The 24967-nt window shown below is 38.8% G+C and overlaps 1 protein-coding gene across 2 annotated transcripts in view; it reads right to left on the reverse strand.

Annotated features, from left to right (window-relative positions):
* Positions 1–24967, reverse strand: part of Eda (ectodysplasin A) — a 404995-nt gene that overhangs the window by 10692 nt on the left and 369336 nt on the right. For both annotated transcript variants that reach the window (XM_090325824.1, XM_090325823.1), the window contains exons 3-4: positions 7189–7212; positions 1134–1313 (exon numbers count right to left, since the gene is read on the reverse strand). In XM_090325824.1, the coding sequence (XP_090181950.1) occupies positions 1134–1313; positions 7189–7212 (204 nt within the window). The remainder of the gene's footprint in view (positions 1–1133; positions 1314–7188; positions 7213–24967) is intronic.

Raw genomic sequence — 24967 nt, forward strand, 5'->3', positions numbered from 1 at the left:
TTTTCATATGTTTTTTATTGTAATTATTACGAGGGTTACATTATATTCATCAGATAGAAGGTGCATTACTTCACAAACACTGATACTCTTTCACATGTCTTGGTCCCCATGAAATGATATTTGAATGGGTAGTGTGGTAGGTCAAGGATCTAGTGTGGGAACTACTTAGTTCCAGGAAAGGAAGACCTTGGTGCTTAGGTTTGTTGCCTCTACCACCAAAGTGGCTTATAAATTTCCAACTACTTGATTATTAGTGCTTACATATCTTCATCTCTGGGAAAGAAAACTCAGCTTTCTTACCATGAAAGTATCCTAGGACTTGTCCTTTTGTGTAATCCCCAACATTCTTTCCCACACACTATTCCCAAACTGTTTGTGGAGCTAGATGCTGGCACTAAAATGAGAACAGATCAAGGTCATCCTCGTTAGGATTTCCTGTGACCTCTCAGGGTCTCTACCTCTTACCTGTTTTGGCTCATATGAGTGTACTGGCCAACTATAGGGAACCCTGGAGTGAAGAATGAGTTGTGATGGAAGGATTGACTAGAGCAACTCTACCAACTGTTAGAGCAGGCCAGACCCTAGCTGGCATGTACAGTTCCAAGCACTTCACTTGGCTAGGAGACCTACATTTCTTTTTTTTTGCCAGTCCTGGGCTTGAGCTCAGGGCCTGAACACTGTCTTGGACTTTCTCAAGGCTAGAGCTCTACCACTTGAGCCTCAGCACCACTTCTGGCTTTTTTCTTTGTATGTGGTATGTAGGAATTGAGCCCTGGTCTTCGTGCATGCTAGGCAAGCACTCTACCACTAGGCCAAACTCATAGCCCCAAGACCTACATTTCTTATTGCACTTCATTCATGTCATTCATGTTTGAAAATGCTTTCCTATTCTTGCCTCAAGAAGTGCACAAATACAGTCATTATATTCCATGTACATAGTGTAAAATGAACTATGTGAGGTCAGGGAAAAGAGGGAGAACAAAATAAGTGGGTGCACTGATGAAGAAGCATTGCACTCGTAGCCTTACTTATAGAATTGTAACCCCTTTATACAACTACTTAATCATAACAATAAAATGCAAAAAAAACCCACGTTTCAACTTTTTCGAAGGTAGAGACATAGAGGAACTCACCAGAAGGTCCCTGGAGGCCAGGGGGTCCTTGAGGACCTGGGGGCCCTGGAGGACCAGGTGGTCCCATAACAGTTGTTCCTGGAATTCCAGGAATTCCTGGGATCCCTGGGGGTCCCTGGGGTCCTGGAGGTCCTGGAGGTCCTGGGGGACCATTGGGCCCAGGTGGCCCTGCCTTCTTTCCTGAAAAACAGGATCCAGTGTTACATTTGTAGTTATATTTATTGTCAGGAGAGTGATATTAGGAATTACAGAGATGAAGAAAGACACCAAGGCAGCTGTCTAGGAGTTCATGCTTAAGAGCCAGAAACTGTTTTGTTTTTCTTTGTTTGTTCAGACATGGGGCTTGAACTCAAGGCCTGAGTGCTGTCTCTGAGCATGTGTGTTCAAGGCTAGCACTCTACCAGTTTGAGCCACAACACCACTTTCGGTGTTTTCTGATGATTAATAAGAGTCTCACAGACTTTTCTTCCCGGGTCGAAGTATGACCCTCGGATCTCAGCCTCCTAAGTAGCTAGGATTGCAGGCATGGGCCACCAGCACCCAGCTAAGAGCCACACACCTTTGTCATATATAACCTCTCAGCTAGATTCGAGGATAGAGAAACAAATGGCCTTCAAGGAACTCAGTCTCATAGAGAAATAGCCATAGTTATTGGAAAGTGCTATATTAATGTTAGGGACCAAATTCTGAAGAGGTCAGGGGATGTTTGAAAAAGGAGGTCATATTTCAGCTGAGTCCAAAGAAGGGGAACTGCCACTATGGGTCACTTGATGCTTCTTTTTTGAGCGTGGGGCTATTGTCAAAAGAGCATGGGTGTTTCATGTTCACTACCCAGTTTGATGGGCTTGGTGTGGATCATAAGAGACAGCTGGACAGTGTGGCTTCAGGAAGGCTCTTACAGGACTCACGAGGGGGGCGGGGCTATCTGAGAATGAAAAAAACGAGAAGGAGTTTGGCAGACAGGGTAGATAGTAAGGGAGGATAGCGGAGTGGGAGAGATTGAGGATATTGAGAAATAATAGGAAAGGAGGGGAGGCGGAGTGGAGAGAACTACGGAGGAAGCACAGGCTTTGTTTCTCAGCTGACCTCTCTAAACGCTGTTTTTAAAGATCTCTGGGAAAGGAAATTCTGCAAACTCCCCTGGTTACACGTTCTAGTGTTTATCACCCCTTACTGCTCAGTTGGAAAGGTTTTGGGTATATTTAACTGAAATCCCTCCTGTGGCAGTTTGAACTTCTTTTCTTTGTATAGATAGAGAAGAATAGTTACCACCACATACATAAAACCCCTGATATGCTCAAAGACCTTAGGTTACCCATCACCCTTCATTTTTATAGGCATAAGTAATCTGCTTCCTTAGAATCCTTTCTCAGAGGCTGTATTCATTAATATACTATTTATCATGGTCACAAATGTCTTACCTTTTCCTTTAACTGTTCTTCCAAAACAGTTACTGTTAGCATTCTGTCTACCTCAGGTCCTCAGCCCTTCCCACTACAATTCCCAGGGCAGCTTGTAGCTCCAGCTGCATCTGCGGAATACACCCCCCCCACAACCCCATCCTACCCTAGAACACCTGCCACGATAGGTGAGCAGTCCCATTCTCTGCCCACCTAGCAGAGTACTCCCCATCCCTACCTCCGGTATTATATGGATCTACCTGGATGGACACAGGTGCCACGTTTCTCCCTCTCCTGCATGCAATATGGTCCCACTAATAAATTTTCTGATGCTTCTTCTTCTGTCCTTCCTCTGCACCGTGCTCTGGTATGATTGCCTTACATCCATCACCCTTCCTACTTCATATTCCAGTCCTACCAATATTCCTACCAAAATACAGTCAGATTAAATGAGACCTGACTATTGTCTCCAACCCAAGTCTTCAGTTCCTCCTATTGACTTATTCTGCATTGAGCAGACACACTTAATAAAGACTGTGGTGATTATTCCATTCTATGGATTGTAGTAAATGTTTTATTTATTCACTGTCTTTTCACAATTTGGGGAAGTTCTGAAAATGGAAGTCTTTTGCAAGGCATTATGACTATGTTCTTACATAAGGTAATTTCGTTCTTTTAGTGTCAGTTGTAGTGCTTGAACTCAGGGCCTGGGCAATCTCTCTTAGTTTATTTTTTTGCTTATGCCTGATGTTCTACCACATGATCCATACCTCCACTTCTTGCTTTCTAGTGTTGAAGTGGAGATGAGTCTTACAGACTTTCTTGCCTGGGCTGGCTTCAAACTGCAATCCTTACATCTCAGTGTCCAGAGTAATCACAATTCAGTGAGCCATTGGCGCCTTCCTCTAAGGTAATTTCTTAGAATTTTAAATACAACTTATTTACTGCCAAGAGTATACTGGCATGAATGTGTTGCCAGGAGTTTTAGAGACTTAATGATACTCTGTAAGGTGAACATTTTTTCTTTAAAGCCTTACTGGCTCCAACTCTCTTCTCCTCAGACACTTAGCATGGAGAATCCTATCCTGATTTATCAGGTCCTCCTTTAAGAAAAATGTTTCAGTGGGAGAAAATGAGAGAGGGAGTAACACTGTTCAAAAAAAGGTACTCATTACTTTACTTATATAACTTTACTCCCTCTGTGCATCCCCTTTAAAATAAAATAAAATTAAAAATATTTCATGTCCAAGAAACCAGATACTCATGGCAAGGTCATTCAAGAAGCCACCTGTCCATGTCTAACCACATCTGCATTCAGACATAGAATCCAGATTATTATGGAAGCGCTTCCTAAGGGAACAAAGAAGGAAAGCTCCAATACAGCATTTCTCCTAGTCATTTTAGTCATGAAGACTTAGAGACATGAGTTTGAGAATTTTCTCTGCACTTAGTAGCAAAAGATTAGATCTGCCTAGTTTCTAGATCTCTCCAATTTGAAGACATTGAACAGGAAAACCACCCTTACTCAGATTTTGGAAGTTTCCAAATCAGGTTTAGTCAGTTCCCAAGCTTCAATTCTAGCTAGCGTAGTGGAAAGAACACTGGAATCTGTACTCAGGAGATAAGGAGTAAGCCCAATATCTGCTGTAGGCGCACTTTAAGTAAATCCCTTCCTCTACTTGAGCCTTAGTTTCTCCATCTGTGAAAAATGGAGCTTGACCTTGATGATTTCTCCATTTCCTTTACAAATTGAGGTTCCATGAGGAGAAGTGCCTTACCTCTGGCAGTCAGGGAACTACTCTAACTTTATTAGAAGGTTGTGTCACCCTATTCATTTTCTTTTGGAGGAGGGGGGAGTAGACACAGAGGAAGATGTATGTTAGATCATCCCTGGTCGTAGCATTTTCAGGCTTAACATATTTCCTAGCTAGAGCGCGTCCTGTGGGCAACACAAACTTCACCTTCAAGGATGTGACTCCCCTGTAATTGCTTAATGTAATTGTGGAAGAATTACAGCCAGACACTCCTCCATTCCACGATAATAATGGCTGATGTATAAACAGAGGATATGCACATATGAAAAAGTTAGAAGGCATTTGAGAAAGAGCTTCTGCTGAAATCTAGTTCTGGCTTCTGCCTTTGTCAAACCAGGTAAGTGTGTTTTCCTACTTGTACACGTACAGGAAGTTCAGTCTAAAGAAGAATATATATATATATATATTAGAGAGGGAGAGAGAGAAAGAGAGAGAGAGAGAGAGAGAGAGAGAGAGAGAGAGAGAGAGAGAGAGAGAGAGAGAGAGAGAAAGAGAGATCTGTGCAACAAGATGGTTGAATTCCTTCTCCAGACTTTTCAACTTAATAGAACATTTCATGATACAAGTGTTTTAGAAAGTTACTCTGTGTAGTCTTACATGAAAGAATACATTAAACCTTTCTGTGTGTGTGCTGGTCCTCAAGCTTGAACTCAGGGCCTGGGTACTGTCCCTGAGGTTGTTTTGCTCAAAGCTAGCACTCTACCACTTGAGCAACAACTTTACTTCTGGCTTTTTTGGTGGTTAATTGGAGATAATTTTCTTGAACTTTTCTTCCCTGGCTGGCTTCTAGCCTCAGTCATCAGATCTCAGACTCCTGAGTGACTAGGATCACAGGTGTGAGCCATTGGAGCCTGGTTCACTATTCCTTTTAAAGCTATACTTCATCCAAGGAATATTTCCTTAACCTTTCAGGTAAGTCTCAAATGTTGAAAGAATAAATAAAGCACATGAATGGAAGAGAGGAGAAAAGGGAAAGGCTGAAGGAATAAGGGAGAGAGAAATCAGGATGGTTGTGGAGGTAGGACAATTCCACTAAAGGGTGAAAATTAAGTGAACAATTCAGTTTACCTCTTCAGGCATGTGTCTATTCACTGTGTCCAAAGAAATCCATATTAAATGAATTCCAAATCACTTGTAGCCCAAGTAAATGCTTAAGTCTTATGTGCAGTCTTTTCTCAGTTGTGTCCCATACACAAGGTAGCAGTTCTGGGCAATGGTGTGTTATAATTTCTATATTAAAAGTATGTGACAAGAGTTAAGAACGAAATGTTAAAAAAAATCAATCTTACTTTTCTTTTTTGCCAGTGGTGGTGATAAAACTCAGGGCCTGAACACTGTTGTTGGGCTTTCTCAAGGCTAGAACTGTACAACTTGAGCCACAGCACCACTTCCAGCTTTTTGCTATGTATGTGGTATGGAGGCAAACACTCTTACACTAGGACAAACTCCCAGTCCCAAATCCACTTTCTTAAAAGAGAGTATCTTGCTAAGCACAGTGGCTCACGCCTGTAATCCTAGCTACGCAGGAGGCTCAGATCTGAGTATTAAGGTTCAAAGCCAGCCCAGGCACAAAAGGACCTGAGACTCTTATCTCCATTTAACCTCTAGAAAACAGGAAGTGGGGCTTGGCTCAAGGGTAGGATGGTATCCTTGAGCTGAAGAGCTTCAGGGACAGTGCCCAGACACAGTTCAAGCCCCATGACCCACCAAAAAAAGTATCTTGCCTAGACCCTCCAGAGTAAAAGTGTTTTCTCACTGACTTTAGCTCTTGCTATTTTCTATCCTGCCCTAGCTTGGGTCTTGACAAGGCTAAGCCCTTCCTCAACATCTTTACAAAAGGAATGCAAGTTTTACCTGTGGACTGAGAGCTGGTAGCTCACACCTATAATCCTAGCTACTCAGGAGGCTGAGATCTGAGGATCAAGATTCAAAGCCAGTCCAGGCACAGAAGTCTATGAGGCTCTTATATCCAATTAACCACCAGAAAACCAGAAGTGGTGCTGTGGCTCATGTAGTAGCCTTGAGCTGAAGAGCTCAGGGACAGCACCCAGGCCTAAAGTTCAAGTCCTATGACCGACAAAAAAAGTCGTTAGTTTTACACTTTCTAAATTCCTCCAAGGCCAAAGTGGACCATATTTTACTAGTCCTGCTCTTGGCACCTCTTTTGCCTTTGGATTGTCATTTTCAAATAAGAAAACACTTCTGAGGCTTTTGGTCAGTCTCATCTCAGGTATAATGAGGACTTACTGAACCAACAAGAACACAGTAGAGCTGTCCAAGTAGAAGCTTCTTTAAAAAGGCTAAGGGATTAAAGTAATTCTGCAGCCTAGTTTTTTTCCATCACAGAGAAAATGTTAATGACTCCTTAAAGCAAGAAACATCTTCCTAATCATCTGGTAAGTTGAAGAAAACAAATATTACTGTCTTTTCATATGTAACACACTTTTTTCTCTGTAAGCTGTTTAGATCTTCTTTCATACCAATAACTTATTTAATATAGGAGTGGGGTGGGGGTGGGGGAAAGGGGTAAGAAGGGAAAAAAAGAGGTTGCAGGAATGGTAAGAAGAATGAAGGAAAGAAATGTAAATGGGATTGTTTGGAAGAGAGAGCAAGAATGAAGAAAAAAATCTTACGTGTTGCTAGAGAATCAATTCTATTTTTTGATCGATCATCACTGAAGAATGATTTCTTGTTCTTTAGAAACTACAATAGTTAAGCACATCTCATGGTGGAATAATTATGCACAAACAGTGAAAGAACCAAATACAAAATCTTTGATTTTTTTCTTATTTTTTTGTTTTAAAAACACCATATTGACTTAAAATTAGGAATTCAACTTACCCTTCTTTTTGTTTTTAACAGGACCTATGAGAAACAGAAATGAAAATTTAAGTCAGTGGTAAGAAACAATTTTTTTCTCTCTCTCTAAGGCAGTAACTTAAAAATAGACTAGACATTTAAAGATGTCCTATAGCTAAGGGCCTGAGTTTTGGCAAAATAATCTACCAACTATCAGGCCTCCTCAGTCAGTCTGTTTTCTGACTGTTGATGTCATAAAAAGTATAAGTCCATTTCTTCAGGAGGAGGTGTTTAGATACCTGTGAGAGAATAGGACCATCTAGTAGAAATGAAATGCCCAGAAACGCACAGCTCAACAACCCTAGGACGGCAATTCCATAAATTCTGCAAGTCCTCAGGTTGAAGAGTCATGCATTCAGGTATTGATCTCCTATGAAGTCCATGTTGAAACTTGAAAAACAAATTTAAAAAGTGTTGTTTTTCTAGCAGATACACAGCAGCAGTCGTTGACTTTTTCCACATTTCCTTATTGTGATTTGTTACTTATTAAAACAGGGCCAACCACAAAACACTCATGTGGGGGCCATATGTACTTCCAGTGCAATTTACCAGAACTTAATAAATGCTTTAAAGGAGGTGTCAACAGTTTCATCAGCAGTAAAATCACATGAATTTTCTTGCAAATTTCTTTTTTTGGGGGGGGTGGGGAGAACCCAGAGTCTTGATCTGTAGCCCAGAATGGCCTCCACCTGAAGATTCTCCTGTCTCTGCCTCTTGAGTGCAGGGATTACAGACTCATGCAATCATGCCTGGCCTTGAAAATTGCTTGGAAGAAAAACAATTTTAATCAATAGAGGGAACTCAGGAAATCTAATGCTTTTCGAATATAGTTAAGCAACAACCACTCCCTAGAAACACACAGTTTAGGTCTCTCGTAGTCATTTTCCCTCCTAGGGACCCAATTCTCTTCATTTTGTAGATGAATCGTTCTTTAGATACAGGTATTTAAAATCTGTTCCAAGTACCCAAATAGACAATATTGTACAATTTTAAATTGCTGTCAGTGCCCTCAGGAGCTTACAAAAAAAAACAACAAATAGTAGTATGTTATATTATAGTTTATAAAGTAGTCTTTCTCTATTGTATCATTTCATCTTTGCAACAAATCTGGAATGATACTTATATATGCAAGAGGCTCTATTAGAGGTCAGTATACATCTGTAACATTTACAGTTTCCAGTGTGACAATTAGAGTTACACATGCTCTTTAAAAAAATGAAAAATATATCTGTATAGACTTCCCTAGCAAAGAAATGTGCAATAGTAAATGTCTTAAACTGAGTTGAGCAACTGGCTTTACTCCCAGGCCTTTGTCTCTCCCCCCCCCACACCCAGCGTTTATCTTCTTTTAACAGCTTTGCACAAGCTTGAGAATGTGCATGTTGGTAGTGGCAAGGAAGCAAACAACTCAACCTGAGAAGAGGCTCCGCCTTATCCTCCTTGAACAGCAATGCTACTTAGGAAAGGATTTATACAGAAATGATACTCACCTCCCTTCCTTCCTTCCTTCCTTCCTTCCTTCCTTCCTTCCTTCCTTCCTTCCTTCCTTCCTTCCTTCCTTCCTTCCTTCCTTCCCTGTTTCTTTTTTGTAATACTGTGGATTTAATCCAGAACCTCAAACATGCTAAGGCAAGCTGCTCTACCACTTAAGCCCTTCCCGCCACCCCCAACCCTACAGACTGTTACATTATACTTAGAGGAAATGAGGACAACCCCAGTCAACTAGCCCTTGTTGATGCCAATTGGAAGGTAACACAGTAAATAGTGTGTGTATGTAAGAACATTATCTTCAACAAAACTTAAAAGCTGAACAGAAAAATTACTAGAGGGATATATTCTGGGTAGTTGAGGGGAAATTTTTCCTGGAAGAAGTTTAAATTAAAGGCACAAATGAAAAGAGAAAAGAGATCTTTTATGTTTCAAACTTCTATTACACACACACACACACACACACACACACACACAGAGGGACAAAAGAAAAATAGCTTATTTAACTATCCACAAATAATCATTTTAAGCATATGTGGAAATTGATGATGCATATAAACATGTATTTTTACAAAACTAGATCAAATTATAAACATTGTTTGATTGTGTGTGTGTGTGTGTATGCACCCAAGTGCACACGCACCAATATTGGGGCTTGAACTCAGGGCCTTGGTGCAGTCTTTCAGGATTTCATTCAAGGCTGGTGCTCCACCACTTGAGCCATAGCTCTATTTTGGCAACCAATTGAAGAGTCTCATAGACATTTTTGCTTGGGCTGGCTTTGAGCCAGCCTCCAGAATAGCTTGGATTACAGTTATGAGCCACCAGCACCTGGGTCTTAAAATGTTTTCTTTTAAAAAGTTTTTGGTGTGTTAATAGGGATCAAACCTAGGGCCTTGTGCATGCAAAACAAGTAACCTTAACTGAGCTGCATCCCCAGACTTTCCTTCTTATGTAAATAAATATTCTTCTACAATGACATTTCTTGGGCACTCTAGGGGTGTGAATTCAGTGCCTCAAATTTGTTCACTTTGCTTGCTTGATCAGCATTCTACCACTTAGTCATGCCTCCAGTCTGACAATGTCATTTTTAATGTAGAGCACCTGCGTTTAATTAATCATCTATGATCGACATCTAAGTTGTTTCCTTTTTCTCCTAATTATAAACAATGCTATAGTTAATGGTTTTTCTTGCGTACATTTTTTTTTCAGTCATGGGGCTTGAACGCAGGGTCTGAGTGCTGCCCTTGAAGTTTTTCTGCTCAAGACTCATATTCTACACTTTGACCCACAGTTCCACTTCTGGTTTTCTGGGTATTAATTGGAGATGAGTCACACGGGCTTTCCTGCCCCTGCTGGATTTGAACTGCTATCCTTCAATCTCAGCTTCCTGAGTAGCTAGGATTACAGGTGTGAACCACTGGTGCCCAGCTTTCTTGTATACATTTTAATGTACTCATTAAAAGTCTTTTGCATAACATATTATTAGAATTGCTTCTTTGGGAACATAGTGTGATGAAAGGCTTTCTTTTTATATATGGTCACTGTCTTCAGTCATACTTTGTTAGGTTTTGCATAGTATAATATTATAAAAGTATCCCTTTATTTTTTTCCAGATTTTTATGCTTTCTTTTTTTAAAAAACTATAAGTAATCTAGTATAGGTTTAGGTAAACAATGTAAAAAAGGAGCTAAAACTGAAATTTTACTTTCTTCTCTAAATGGCTATCGCATGGAGAATACATAGAGAAAGAAGGGCTCAAAGTCCTTTCTTCTATTTTATCTTCAGTCCTGGAAGAGCTCTCAGAAACACTGTATATATCCCTTGAGAAAAGAAGATAATGTAAAATCATTAGACTGTATCCCATTTCCCATGAGTGCTAATGAGTACATCATCTCAGCAACACAGAGGTTCCTTCTTTTTCTAATGTCACTCACTATCACCAGTAAATCATTTTTATGAGTTTCAGCATAAGCCTATAAGCCTAGGCTCTGTATCTTCTGTGCTCACTGCTTTCATTGGAGGCCATGATACTTTCCCAATTGACTGAGAGGAAGTGCCAGGAAGCTAGATCTACCCTGTATTAGAAGTGAGTATTTTTTTACACTGAGCAAAAAAAGGCCATCCCATTCTGAGTTCTGTAACCTTTCAGATCTATCAATTTAGTTTCTACATATGCTGCAGAAATTTGTTCTTACATATTCAGAACATCATCAGTTTACACATCTGTGTTAATGGTAATAAGCTACATTTCTACATCATTCCAATTCCCCCTATTTGTAACCATTATGCTTTATGTACGAAAATGCATCACAGTGGGACAGAAGACTGTGCAGAATCTGGGACTGCTTGATAGAATGGAAATTGAGATCAGATAGGTTTGGATCAATGTAGGCAGGCAGTGTGCCTATCTGACATTAAGGAAATGGTGTCTTGTAACAGAATCAGAGAGGGCTCTGGAGGCTAGTAGTAAAGTTAGTCCTAAACTCAACTGTATAATGGTTATAAGACAAGTGATTTTTTTCCTTCTGATTTTTCATCTGCTACATTAGAAAAAAAAACTCTATATACTGTCTCTATTCAAGGCCTAGGATGTAAGCTAGAATTCTGCAGTGAGTAAAATTAAAGAAAAAAGAAAAAAAAGGGCAGAATAGACTCTCAGACAAAATTGAGGAAATTCACTGCCAGTAGATCTATTGTGGAAGAAATATTAACACAAGTTTCTAAGGAGGAATATGATATAAGTCACAAACCTGTTTTTCCATAAAAAGGAGATGAATGAAAAAATTAAATAAAAATACCTTTTTTTGGTTGTGGAGCTCGATCTCTGGGCACTATCCCTAAGTTCTTCAGCTCAAGGCGAGCACTCTACCACTTGAGCCACAGCGCCATTTCCAGTTTTCTAGTGGTTAATTGGAGGTAAGAATTTCATGGTCTTTAGTGCCCAGGCTGGCTTTGAACTGAGATCCTCAGATCTCATCCTTCTGATTACTAGGATTACAGGTTACTGGGCCTAACAGATATTTTGTTTAATCTTAATATGTAACAACTTTGTTCAAAATAATTGTAACAAAAATGTGCTCCATGATTATAACTTATGAATCTGAGAAACAAATGACAGCAATGTCAGAAGAGATGGGATGTGTACATTGGGAAGACTCTTTTCTACGGAACTTGAAATTGGACATGAACTAGTCCAAAGAGGGGGGAAACTTGTACAGCTTTTTAAAAAAGGACAAATGATATTCTAACCGAAGAGAGAGAAAATAGAATCATAAGACCCTTGATTAAAATCAAAGAAGTAAGGAAAAGAGTAAAAGAAAAGGAAAAAAAGTCAATGACTAGAAAACTACCACGATAGTAGATATTAACTGCTACACAAATAATCACTTTAGGCTGGGAGTTTATCCTAGTGTTAGAGTACTCACCTAGCATGTATGATTCCTCAGTACCCCATACAAAAAGCTGGAAGTGGTGCTCTTGCTCAAGTGGTAGAGCTCTAGCTTTGAGAAAGCCCAACCACAGTGCTCAGGCCCTGAGTCCAAGACCCAGGACTGGGAAAAATCACTTTAAATATGGATGATGTAAAAACATGAGTTAAATATAGAGGCTAATGGTACATGCTTGCAATCTGAGCATTTGGGGACCAGAGGCTGGGAGATTATGAGTCTGAGCTCAGGGTAAACTATATAACAAAATTGAACAAAACAAAAATCAAGCAACCAACCAAACAAGCCCTCCTCTCCAAGGATGTCAGAGTACATTAAAAAATAAGTCCCAACTGTAATTGTCTAAAAGAATTACACTTCACACAGTTCAGTGCAATGACAAAGGTATATGATGCCAATACTACCCAAAGAGTAGTGACACTAATTTCAGACAAAGCACACTTCAGAGTAAATAATATGATCAGGATCAAAAAGGATATTATATAATGACAAATGGGACAAAACCTTGGAGGAAATAATAATCCTTATATGTGTATACATCTAACCGAATAGCATCAAAAAGATGTGAGACAGAGTGACAGAAATGTGAGGAGAAATAGACAAATGCACTAATACAGTGGATAAAATGATTATTCCAACATGCCTATAGTACTTGCCAGTTGGAGCAGGCAGAAAATCAGTGAGCATATAGTTAGGCTGAATGGTTACCATGAGCAAACTAGATTAAATTGACATATACAACATAGTTACTTGGTTGAACATTAAGCTGGCAGGTATTTTTCTCAAGTTCATATAGAACACTGACGAAGATAGATCACATTCTGGTCTAGAAAACACACCTTTATAAATTTAAAATATGCACTCACCTCATGATAGAAGAAAACTAGAAATCAGAAACAGAAATATAGCTAGAACCTTCCAAACTACTTAGAAATTAAATATCATACTGGGGGACAGAAAAAATATCAAGAGAAGTTTAAAAATAGTTTGAACTAAATTCAGATTAAAATAAAACCTATCAAAATGTGTGAGATGCAGCAAAAGCAGTGCTGAGAGGGAAATTTGTATCACTGCATGCATATATTAGAATAGGAGAAAACTGTAAAATAAATATCTCAGCCTTCACCTCAGGAAACTAGAAAAAGAACAATTCAAATGAAACTATGAAGAAGAATCTAAATAATGGACATGGAAGCAGAAATAAAGTTAAGAACAGAAAAGTAATAGAAGAAATAAACGAAAGCAAGCCCATTGAAAAGATTAATAAAAACAGATAATCTTTTATTCAGGGAAACCAAAAACAGGAGACGACACAAATTACTAGGAATAAAATAATTAAAGAAGATGCCATGGACACAAAAAAATGATGAAGCAAGAAAAATGATGAAGGAAGAAAAAGTACATACTGATGTTTCTCTTGAGTATACATGCAAAAATCTTCAATAAAATATTAGTCAATCAACAGTTCCTCAAAAGACTAAACATAGGGCTCCCCTATGACCCAGTAATTCCACTACTTGGCATTTACCCAACCGTCCAGAAACAAGGGCATACTAAATCCACTAGCACAACGATATTCATTGCAGCACTATGTACCGTAGCAAAGATATGTAACCAACCCAGATGTTTCTCAGTTGATGAGTGGATCAACAAGATGTGGTATTTATACACAATGGAATACTATGCTGCTGTCAGAAAAAAACGATATTTCCCCATTTGTAAGGAAATGGAAAGTCTTAGAAAAAATCATATTAAGTGAAGTAAGCCAGACTCAAAGGAACATAGGTTCAATGGTTTCCCTCATCTGACATAATCAGTAGAAACCTTGGGCTCTCCTAGCAGAGATTCACAATAGAACAAAATCTAGATAAATAAGGCCATATAGTATGACCCTAAATGTAAGGACATCCAGGATACAGAAACAAAAGCCATATAATGAGTGATTGTTGTCCTTAACATACGATATTATCTCTCATCTCTTTTGCTGTCCCCTAGTTATCTCATATTGTTACAGTATTTCACTTTGTTATCTGATATATTGGATATATGCGTATTTGGTTATTTGAAACTGGATAGGAAAGCAGGGAAAACAAGATGAGGGTGGGGGTGGGGGAGGGAAATGGGGACCAAGACATGACCAAGGGTATCAATGTATGTGAAATAATGCACATTCCAGCTGGCGAATGTAATGTAACCCTTCTATTAATTACAATAGAAATACATGAAAAAATATTAGCCAATCAAATCTAACAAAGTACTAAAGGAATTTAAACCAAAACTGTATATTTTCTACAGGTCTCTTAAAAGTTCAGGCATTGGAAATTTGGTGCCTAATACATCAATGTTTAGAGGCAACACCTTTGGGAAATTATTGGGTCATCTTATTAATAGATTAATGAGCTATCATAGGAGTGCCTTTTAAAAACAGAAATAAAAGTGAACTCTATATTATTTGCCTGCTCTGTCATGTGATACAATGCCCCCTGCTCTGCCATGACCTACAGGAAAGCTCTCACCAGGTGCTTAACACATACTAATATTATTTTTCTTGGCTTTCTATCCTTCAGAATGGTGAGCCAAAGAAAACTATTCTTCATAATTTATCCAGTCTCAGCTATTTTGCTACAACAGAAAATGATGTCCATAAGAATAACAAGGTGGGATTTATTTCTGGCTGTGCTAGCACTCAAAGACCAATTAATTATATCTATCACATGCCAATGAGGAAAACAAGAAAAAAATCACATGATTATATTAACAGGTTAAAATAAATGTCTGACAAAATTCAACCAACTGGAGTTAGGGGGACTGGGGCAGGAAGATGGCGGCGGTTCAGTTGGAGTCTTTCTGAGCTCTCGCCAAGATACCAGTTTTGGCAGCGTAGGGGACAGTACATACCTCAAATCGAACCTAAGTAAGCTTTAGCGACACACAGATCTCAGTCACAAAGGAAAAAGGCAGAAATCCAGCACAAAGAAGACAGCGGGGAGCGGTTCCAGCTGCTAGGAGTGGCCGGGGACACAAAGCGGCTCTTCTGAAGCTGAGCAGCAGTGCTTCTTGGCGCCTTCACCCACCGGCTGCAGACAGAGCCACACAGAGCCTGCGGGAGCCCAGAGCCGACACCTGGCTGTGCACGGACCTGCCAGCTTCATGGAACCGGAGAATCCAGCAATTTGTGAGTACCACTGAGGAGAAGTTTCCACTTCTACTCCCGGATCGGCATTGGGAGGGAGCCCCTCCCCCACATGCTGAGCACAGCTCCATCTTAACTACTGGCAACGGCCCAGGCCAAAGCAATAGGAACCTGAGAGGTGGTGCTGGCGACGCCATCTTTCTTACTGGCAAAGGATTTCCCAGAGATCCCTTAGCCAGAAATCCTGCCCCAGAGCTGCTGAAGTCTGTCCCCTGCTCCAGCCACAGCCTGGTAAACAAAACCCGCCTGCCAATCTTTCAGCTTCTTTTTCCCAAACAAACAATCGGATCCAAAAAACCTCATAGCCAAATCACAAGAGAAAAAGACTTTCAGAACTGTTTGGATCCCGAATTTAGTGGAGACACAAGTTTCCTATCCGGCCCTGACCCTCCCCCCCAAAAAAATATCCTGGAGAAGACCCTTTTTTTTAATTCTTTTTTTTGTTGTTCTTTTTCTTTGGGTTTTTTTTCTTTTTTTTTCTTCCACCCCTTCTTTCATTTGCATTTATAGGTGTTCTTATTTTATCTTTACCATCCTACCTACACTTTTTTTTCTCTTTTCTCTCCTGCATCCCTCTGTCACTGTGGTCGTTCCTGGAAACATAGTGACAGCTCTGGGTACAGTCTGAATACAAATGATATCTATATTGATACAGTCACCTGCTTTTTAATCTCCTGGTCTCCACCCTAGTATTTCTTAAGTAAGAGCTCACAATAGTGAGGAAACTCACCCCACCATTTTCTTTCTCTTTTCTTTTTTCTTTTTGGTTTTTTTTTTTTGATTATTTTTTTTGGTCTTTTTACTTTTTTGTTTTTCTTTTTTGTTTCTCTGTTTTTTTTTGTTCTGTATGGGTTTTTTTTTGTGCTTGTTGTTGTCTTACTTTTTTTTCTTTATTTTTAAAATTTTCCATCATTGAAATCTCCTATATCTACCTCCCTCTTTTCTCGATATATTCTTCTTATTACCCTTCTTACTTTCATAAGTTTTATCAAATACTTTCCAAACTTTGTACTCAAATACACTACCTGCTAATCAACTTAGGTCAGATATCCTTACGCTATACCTTTTCTTCATTACTATAATAATCTTACACTCCTACGATATTCCTCTTGTACCTCCCCTGATCTCTCTCATACTATTTTTCTATCTCTGGTCCTCTGTTCATCTTTCAACAGTTACAATGCATGGATCTACACTTGATGGCTGTTGAGCAGTACTGTATATCTAGGTGTTCAAAAATCCTCTAGGTCCAGAGGGACTTAAATACAATTGAGAGGCTTATTGTTTTGGTCATAAATCGGTGAACAGTTTTTGTATTAGACTGGTCTGTAAGTGTACAAAAGTGTACCAATCAAAAATTGTGAACATCTAGTGTCTGCCAGCTAAAGAGGTCGAGGTTGGTTATATCTGAAAAACTATAATCGTGTTTAGTATTAATCATGCTCCCATTTTCAAATGGGCAGTACAAGAAACTCAAGAAAAATGTCAAATCAAGGAATAACATCCCCCACCCAATATAAACAGACAATGGAACAGTCACTGGCAAACCTAGAGGAGAGTCTTCCAAGTGCTTTTCAAATGCAATTGATAAACATCATTAATGAAAAATGTGAAAATATAAAGAAAGAGATAAGGGAGAAAGCCATAGCTAAACAAGAGGAAACCATAAACAAGGTGATAAGTGAAAAAGGAGAAGCCATAAAGGAGGCCATAATAAAGGGTTTTCAAAGAAAAATGGATGAATTCATAGAAACCACAAATAAAAAGGTGACCGAACTCCAGCAAATGTCCAAAGAGAATAAAGCTACTGAGCTAACCACTCAAAAGGAAATAAAGGAGCTAAAGAAATCCTTACATGATCTAAAAGAAGAGATGCAAGGCATCAAAAATGAGCAATTAGAAGCAAGGGAGACGAAGAATAAAGTAGATAGCTTTGATAGCAGGTTAGACAATGCAGAGGAGAGAATTTCTGGGGCTGAAGATAATTTAGTTGTTATAGAGAAAGAATGGAAAATGAGTCAATCCAAATCTAGGAAATATGAGAGAGCGCTTCAGGAGGTCCAAGATACAATTAGGAAGCCTAATTTAAGGCTAATTGTTATTGAGGAGGGTCTGGAGAAAGAGGTCAATGGTATTGGAAATATACTTCAGGGAATCATCTCAGAGAATTTCCCAAATATCAAGAAGGGCAGGCCCATCCAGATAAAAGAAGCTTTTAGAACCCCAAACAGACTTGATCAGAAAAGAACATCCCACTGCCACATTGTAATCTGAACTGCATCAATAGAGACCAAACAAAGGATCCTAAAGGCAGCCAGGGAGAAGGGATCAATAACCTATAAAGGCAAACCAATCAGAATAACCCCAGATTTCTCAGCAGAGACCATGCAAGCAAGAAGTGTCTGGAAGCATATATGTCATGCCCTTAAGTCAAATAACTACCAACCAAGAATACTGTACCCAGCTAAGCTCTCATTCATAACTGAGGGAACAATAAAAACATTCCATTCCAGGGAAAAGCTGTAACAATATGTAGCAACAAAACCAACACTACAGAGAATTCTCAAAGATGTTCTACACATAGAAAACCAAAATAAATGCAATATAGGGAAAGAAATGGCACTTAAACAGCATACCATCTAAGTACCACAAGAACTGTCAACACAGGCCCTAATAAAAGCTTTTAAAAATGGTAGGAACTAATAAATATCTCTCAATCCTAACGCTCAATATCAATGGACTTAACTCTCCAATTAAACGGCATAGACTGTCTAGTTGGATCAAAAAGCAAAATCCATCATTCTGCTGTCTTCAAGAGACACATCTTACCCAAAAAAACAAACATTTTTTTGAAAGTGAGAGGTTAGAATGAACTCTATCAATCTAATGGCCCCCATAAACAGGCTGGAGTTGCCATCCTCATATCAGATAAAATAGACTTCAAACTAAAATTAGTGAGAAAAGACAAAGAAGGTTACTACATACTACTAAAGGGATCTTTCCTCCAGGTAAACATAATGATCCTAAATATCCACACACCCAAACCCGGAGCTCCGAACTTCATCAAGCAAACTTTACTTACACTGGAACCATACATAGATTGAAACACAGTGATTGTCGATGACTTTAACACATCACTCTCACCTATGGACAGATCAACAAGGCAAAAACTCAACAGAGAAACCTTAGAACTGAACAACTATATAGACCAACTAGATCTAACAGACATCTGCAGAATATTCCACCCAGCAACAACACAATATATGCTTTTCTCAGCAGCAAATGGAACATTTTCCAAAATAGACCACATCTTAGGCCATAAAACAAACCTGGACAGATTCAGAAACACTGAAATTATTCCATGCACACTCTCAGACCACAAAGGCATCAAATAAGAACTGAGCACACATCTCCACCAACAAAAACCCTGTAACTCATGGAGATTGAACAACACATTGTTGAATCACCAATGGGTCATCGAAGAGATCAGAACAGAAATCCAACAGTTTATGAAATTTAACAATAAGGAGCACACAAAATACCAGCTCCTTTGGGACACAGCAAAGGCAGTACTCAGAGGAAAATTTATAGCTCTGAGTGCCTACAACAACAAGTTGGAAAACTCGCAAACCAACAAGTTAATGTGTCACCTTAAGCTCCTGGAAAAAGAGCAACAAACCAACCCTAATCCCAGTAGATGGAAGCAAATTATTAAAATCAAAGCAGAATTAAATGATTTGGAATCCAAAAAAACTATAGAAAGAATCAACAAAACAAGGAGTTGGTTCTTTGAAAGAATTAACAAAATTGACAAACCCTTAGCAAAGCTTACCAAAAAAAGAAGAGAGCATACCGAAATAAACAAAATCACAGATGAAAATGGTAATATCACGACAGAAATTACTAAGATCCAGAGTATCATGAGGGAATACTTCTCAAACCTTTACACCAACAAATTTGAGAATCTAGAAGAAATGGATGAATTCCTAGCCAATATTAACATAACCACACTGAACCAAGAAGAACTTACCCAACTAAACAGGCCTATTTCAAGCACTGAAACAGAAATGGCAATAAGAGAACTCCCACCTAAGAAAAGCCCAGGGCCAGATGGATTCACCGCTGAATTCTATAAGGTCCTCAAAGCAGAACTCACACCAATACTCCTCAAGCTCTTTAACGAAATTGAAAATGAAGGTTCTTCACCCAACTCATTCTATGAAGCCAGTATAACCCTCATCCCCAAACCAGACAGAGATTCATCAAAGAAAGAGAACTATAGACCTATTTCTTTGATGAACATCGATGCAAAACTTCTCAACAAAATACTGGCCAACCGTCTACAACAACTTATCAAAAAAATTATACACTATGATCAAACAGGATTCATCACAGGGAGGCAAAGCTGGTTGAACATATGTAAATCAATTAATATAATTCAACACATCAACAGGAGCAAGGACAAAAATCACATGATTGTCTCAATAGATGCGGAAAAGGCATTTGTCAAGATCCAACACCCCTTTATGTTAAAAGCTCTGGAGAAACTAGGAATCCATGGAACATTCCTCAATATAATAAAGGCTGTGTATGACAAACCCACAGCTAGTATTATACTTAATGGTGAAAAGCTAAAGCCATTCCCTCTAAAATCAGGAATGAGACAAGGATGCCCACTCTCTCCACTACTCTTTAACATAGTATTAGAATTCCTAGCCAATGCAATAAGGCAAGAAGCAAGCATAAAGGGGATCCAAATAGGGAAAGAGGAAGTAAAACTATCCCTCTTTGCAGACGACATGATTCTGTATTTAAAGAATCCTATAGACTCAACTCCTAAGCTCCTTGAGCTGATTTAAAACTTTGGAAGGGTAGCAGGCTATAAATTTAACACTCAAAAATCAACTGCCTTCTTCTACGACAACAGTGAGAGGAACGAGGCAACAGTCAGGAAAGCAACTCCTTTCACAATAGCCTGAAAGAAAATAAAGTACCTAGGAATTAGTTTAACAAAGAATGTAAAGGACCTTTTTGATGAAAACTTTAAAACCCTGAAAAAGGAAATTAAAGGAGAACTAAGGAAATGGAAAAACCTCCCATGCTCCTGGATTGGAAGAATTAACATTGTGAAAATGACAATCTTGCCAAGGGCTATCTACAAATTCAACGCAATACCCATCAATATCCCAATGGCATTCTTTAAAGAAATAGAAGAGGCAATCCAAAATTTCATATGGAATAATAAAAGACCCAGTATAGCAAAAACACTTCTTAGCAGAAAGAACAGCACTGGAGGAATATCAATTCCAAACTTTAGACTCTATTGCAGAGCAGTAATTATCAAAACAGCTTGCTACTGGCACAAGAACAGGCCTGAAGACCAATGGAATAGAACTGAGGACCCAGATATTAACCCACAGACCTATGGCCACCTAATCTTTGACAAGGGAGCCAAAAAAATAGAATGGAAGAAAGACAGCCTCTTCAACAAGTTGTGCTGGCAGAACTGGTTAAGCACCTGCAGAAAACTAAAGTTGGATCCTTCTTTGTCACCATGCACTAGAATTAACTCCAAATGGATCAAAGACCTGGAGGTAAAAGCTGGCACACTGAAAACATTACAAGAAGGAGTAGGAGATACACTAGGCTCCCTTGGCACAGGTGGAAACTTTCTTAATAAAGACCAAGAAACACAACAAGTCAGAGAAAGGCTGGATAAGTGGGACTGCATTAAACTGCAGAGCTTTTGTATGGCAAAGGACATAGCTAGTAAATTAGTTAGGAAGCCTACAGAGTGGGAGAAGATCTTCACCAACCATACAACGGATAAAGGTCTCATATCTAAAATATATCAACAACTCAAAAAATTAAATCACTCCAAAACTAATCTCCAAAGTAACAACCATCCCATTAAAAATGGGCCAAAGACTTAAAGAGAGTCTTCTCTGAAGAAGAAACAAAAATGGCCTATAGACAGATGAAGAAATGCTCAACATCTCTGGTCATAAAAGAAATGCAAATCAAAACAACTCTAAGATTCCACCTTACTCCAGTTAGAATGGCCAGGATCAGGAAAACGAATAACAACAGATGCTGGAGGGGATGTGGCCAGGAGGGATCACTACTACACTGTTGGTGGGAGTGCAAACTCGTTCAACCACTATGGAAAGCAGTGTGGCAGTGCCTCAAAAGGCTAAACATAGAGCTTCCCTATGACGCAGCAATTCCACTACTTGGCATTTACCCAACCATCCAGAAACTAGGGCATACTAAACCCACTAGCACATCAATGTTCATTGCAGCATTATTCACCATAGGAAAGATATGGAACCAACCTAGATGTCCCTCAGTTGATGAATGGATCCACAAGATGTGGTATTTGTACACAATGGAATTCTATGCTGTTGTCAGAAAAAACGACACCGACCTATTTGTTAGGAAGTGGAAAGACTTAGAAAAAATCATATTAAACGAAGTAAGCCAGACTCAAAGGAACTTAGGCTCAGTGGTTTCCCTCATTCATCATAACCAGTAGAAACCTTGGGCTCTAATAGCAAAGATTTACAATAGAGCAAAACCTTGATACATAAGGCCATATAGTATGAAGCATTTGAATGGACCTCTAGGATATTGAAACAAAGGCATATAATGAATGATTGTTGTCCTTAAGGTGCTATGTTATCTCTCATCTCTTTTGCTTTTCCTTTGTTATCTCATATTGTCACAGTATCTCACTTTGTTATCTGATATATTGGATACATTTGTATTTGGTTACTTGAAATTGAACAGGGAAGGGGGGAAAACCAAGAGGGGGGATGGGGGGAGGGCAATGGGGACCAAGACATGTGGAAGGGTATCAATGTATGTGAATTAATGCACCTTCTATCTGGCAAATATCATGTAACCCTTTTATTAAATACAATAAAAAATATAAAAAAAATTCTACCAACTGGGGCCAGGACTGTGGCTTAGCAGTCAAGTGTTTGTCTGGCATGCACGAAGCCCTGGGTTTGATTCCTTCAATATCACATACCCAGAGAAAGCATGAAGTGGTGCTGTTGCTCAAGTAGTAGAGCGCTAGCCTAGAAAAAGCTCAAGGTCAGTGCACAGACCTAAGTTCAAGGCCCAGGACTGACAAAAAATGGAACCACCATTCATTGTGAAAATTTCTCAGAAAATTAAGAACCTATGTAGAAAATGCACGAGAAATCAGCTGATGCTACATAGGGATTTCTCCTTTTTTTCCCTTAGGAAGATAGACTGACATGGGAAGTGTCTCATTTTTCTTTCTATTCTTCTATATCCAAAGCAGAAGGCAGATTATATGATAGGGTCCATCACATGTTCTTATTTGGAATGTCACATATGCCACTTCTTATCAAAATGCAAAACAAACTCATGTGTTGTATATGACTCCACAAAACCCATTTAGGGAGATGAACAGAGTTCCATTACTGCGCTCAAAATTGTGTTCTCTTTCTTTTTGGAAGTGCTGGAGTTAGAACTCAGGACCTCAGGCTTACTAGTCACTTGCTGTTCCACTGAGCCATGCCTTTAGCATTTTTTGAACATTATTTTGAGATAGGATCTCAGTTTTTGTCTGGGAACTTGCCTGGACTACATACACTTAATGTGTGCTTCCTGTGATAGCAGGGGTAATAATCACATGTCATGCCATTAGATCCAATTATTGGTTGAAAAGAAGTCTCATGAACTATTTTTATTTTGGCCTGAGTAGACCTTAAACCATGATTCTACTAATCTTAGCTCCAGAGAAGCTATTATTACAGACGTGAGCCACTGCACCTGGCTTCTTTCTTTTTTTCTGGCCTCTATCTTTAAAAGACTTTTTTATTTCCTATTTTTTTGGACACAGGGACTTCCATACAGCCCAAGATGACCTTGAATTTCTATCCTCTGGCCTATGCCTTCTAAGTAGTGGAATTACAGTCATAGACCACCAGCCAGGCCTATGTTGTTTTCTGCCACTTTTTCAATGAAATGCAAGCATGCTTTCCCAGAGTTAGCTGCTGCACAATCTGGTTCGTCTTTAGAAGAATGAAAAACATTTTAAAATACCAAATGTCCAAAGCCTTCTGAAAAAGTCAACAACAGCTTCCTTTTCCAAGAGAAAAATCCTTCCTTTCATCCAAAAAATGTGGATTTACACATGTAAAAATGTGTATTTGTACAGAAACTGTGATGGTTTATTCACATATGAAATCAACTGTGATAACTTATCTCTATGACATCAAAGGTTTAACTGCAAAATCAGACCTTTGTTCTGGTCCAGTAAATCTATGTTTTAAGCCAGAATTTAGATATGTATAACTTTGAAGCCTCTTTTTCATTTTGAATTTTAAAGAATATTTGGAATTTATGGCTATATTTTCAACCGTGCTTATCACAATAGTGGCCCAAACTGGAAGACATTAAAAACAAATCCTGAAGTTATCCATATTGGCTATTTACTTAGTTTTCTTATTTGCAACAAAAGGGAAAGAATTAGAAAATGCCAGGATCTAAGCACCTGTTTCAAATTAAACATCATCCTTCTGCTTGCAAAATAATTTCTTTATATCAACTTCCTGGAGAAGTCAGCTGGACAATTGCACTCTAAATGCTTCTCTGTGTTGATTCTAAGAGGAGAAACAAAAGAACAACAACGCTTTCCATTTCTAATCACAGAGGTAATGTAGACAAAGAGGTCCATATTTCAACAGGGAAAATGACTGAGGAAAGAAAGCAGGACTACCTGCTCAGGAAAGTAACATAGAAGTTCTGACCAATGGGGCTGGGAGTTTGGCCTAGTGGTATTGTGTTTGCCTAGCAGCTACAAAGACCTGGGTTTGATTCCTTGGTAGCACATACAATAGAAAAAGCCAAAAGTAGTGCTGTGGCTCAGGTGGTAGAGCTCTAGCCTTGAGAAAGCCAAAGGCCAGTACTCAAGCCCTGATTCAAGCTCCAGGACTGGCAAAAAAAAAAGAAATTCTGACCAAATTCTGAGGTGAGAATTTGATTTTATGATGAATATAAGAGCATCTATAAGAGGTTGGCTTGTGCCTACCTAGCAAGTATGAGGTCCTGAGTTTAAATCCTAGTATCGCCAAAATAAATAAATAGATAATAAATAAATAAATAAATAAATAAATAAATAAATAAATAAATAAGCAAGCAAGCAGCTATGGCCAGGAAAAGGTTCTTCCTGGGTGATATTCTTCCTCATATGGGCCAACAAAAACATTTGGAATTCTTGGGGATGGTCTTCTCTGAGTGCCTTATGTCACCATCTTTACTCCTTTCTGGAATAGCCATTTTGGAAAAACAACTTGAGTGCTTCTTAGAATGTGAAACATAGTCTTAGTATATGACCTAGAAATCGTATTACTTGGTACTTACTCAAAGGATCTAAAAATGTATGATCACATACAGAAAAACTTTACTCACAACCAGTTAAAAACTCTTAGCAACTTAACATTTAAAAAGTAAATGGATAAACAAAATATGGTATATCCATACAATGAAATCGTACTCACTACTAAAGAAGAAATTGGCTTGAAAGCCACATGATGATACAGAGGAAACCTAAATGTATAGCTAAGTGAAAAAGCCAGAGTTTTTAAAAAAAATA

Source organism: Megascapheus bottae, chromosome X (genome assembly GCF_031878675.1).
Source record: "Megascapheus bottae isolate mThoBot1 chromosome X, mThoBot2.hap1, whole genome shotgun sequence".
NCBI classification, from domain to species: Eukaryota; Metazoa; Chordata; class Mammalia; order Rodentia; family Geomyidae; genus Megascapheus; species Megascapheus bottae.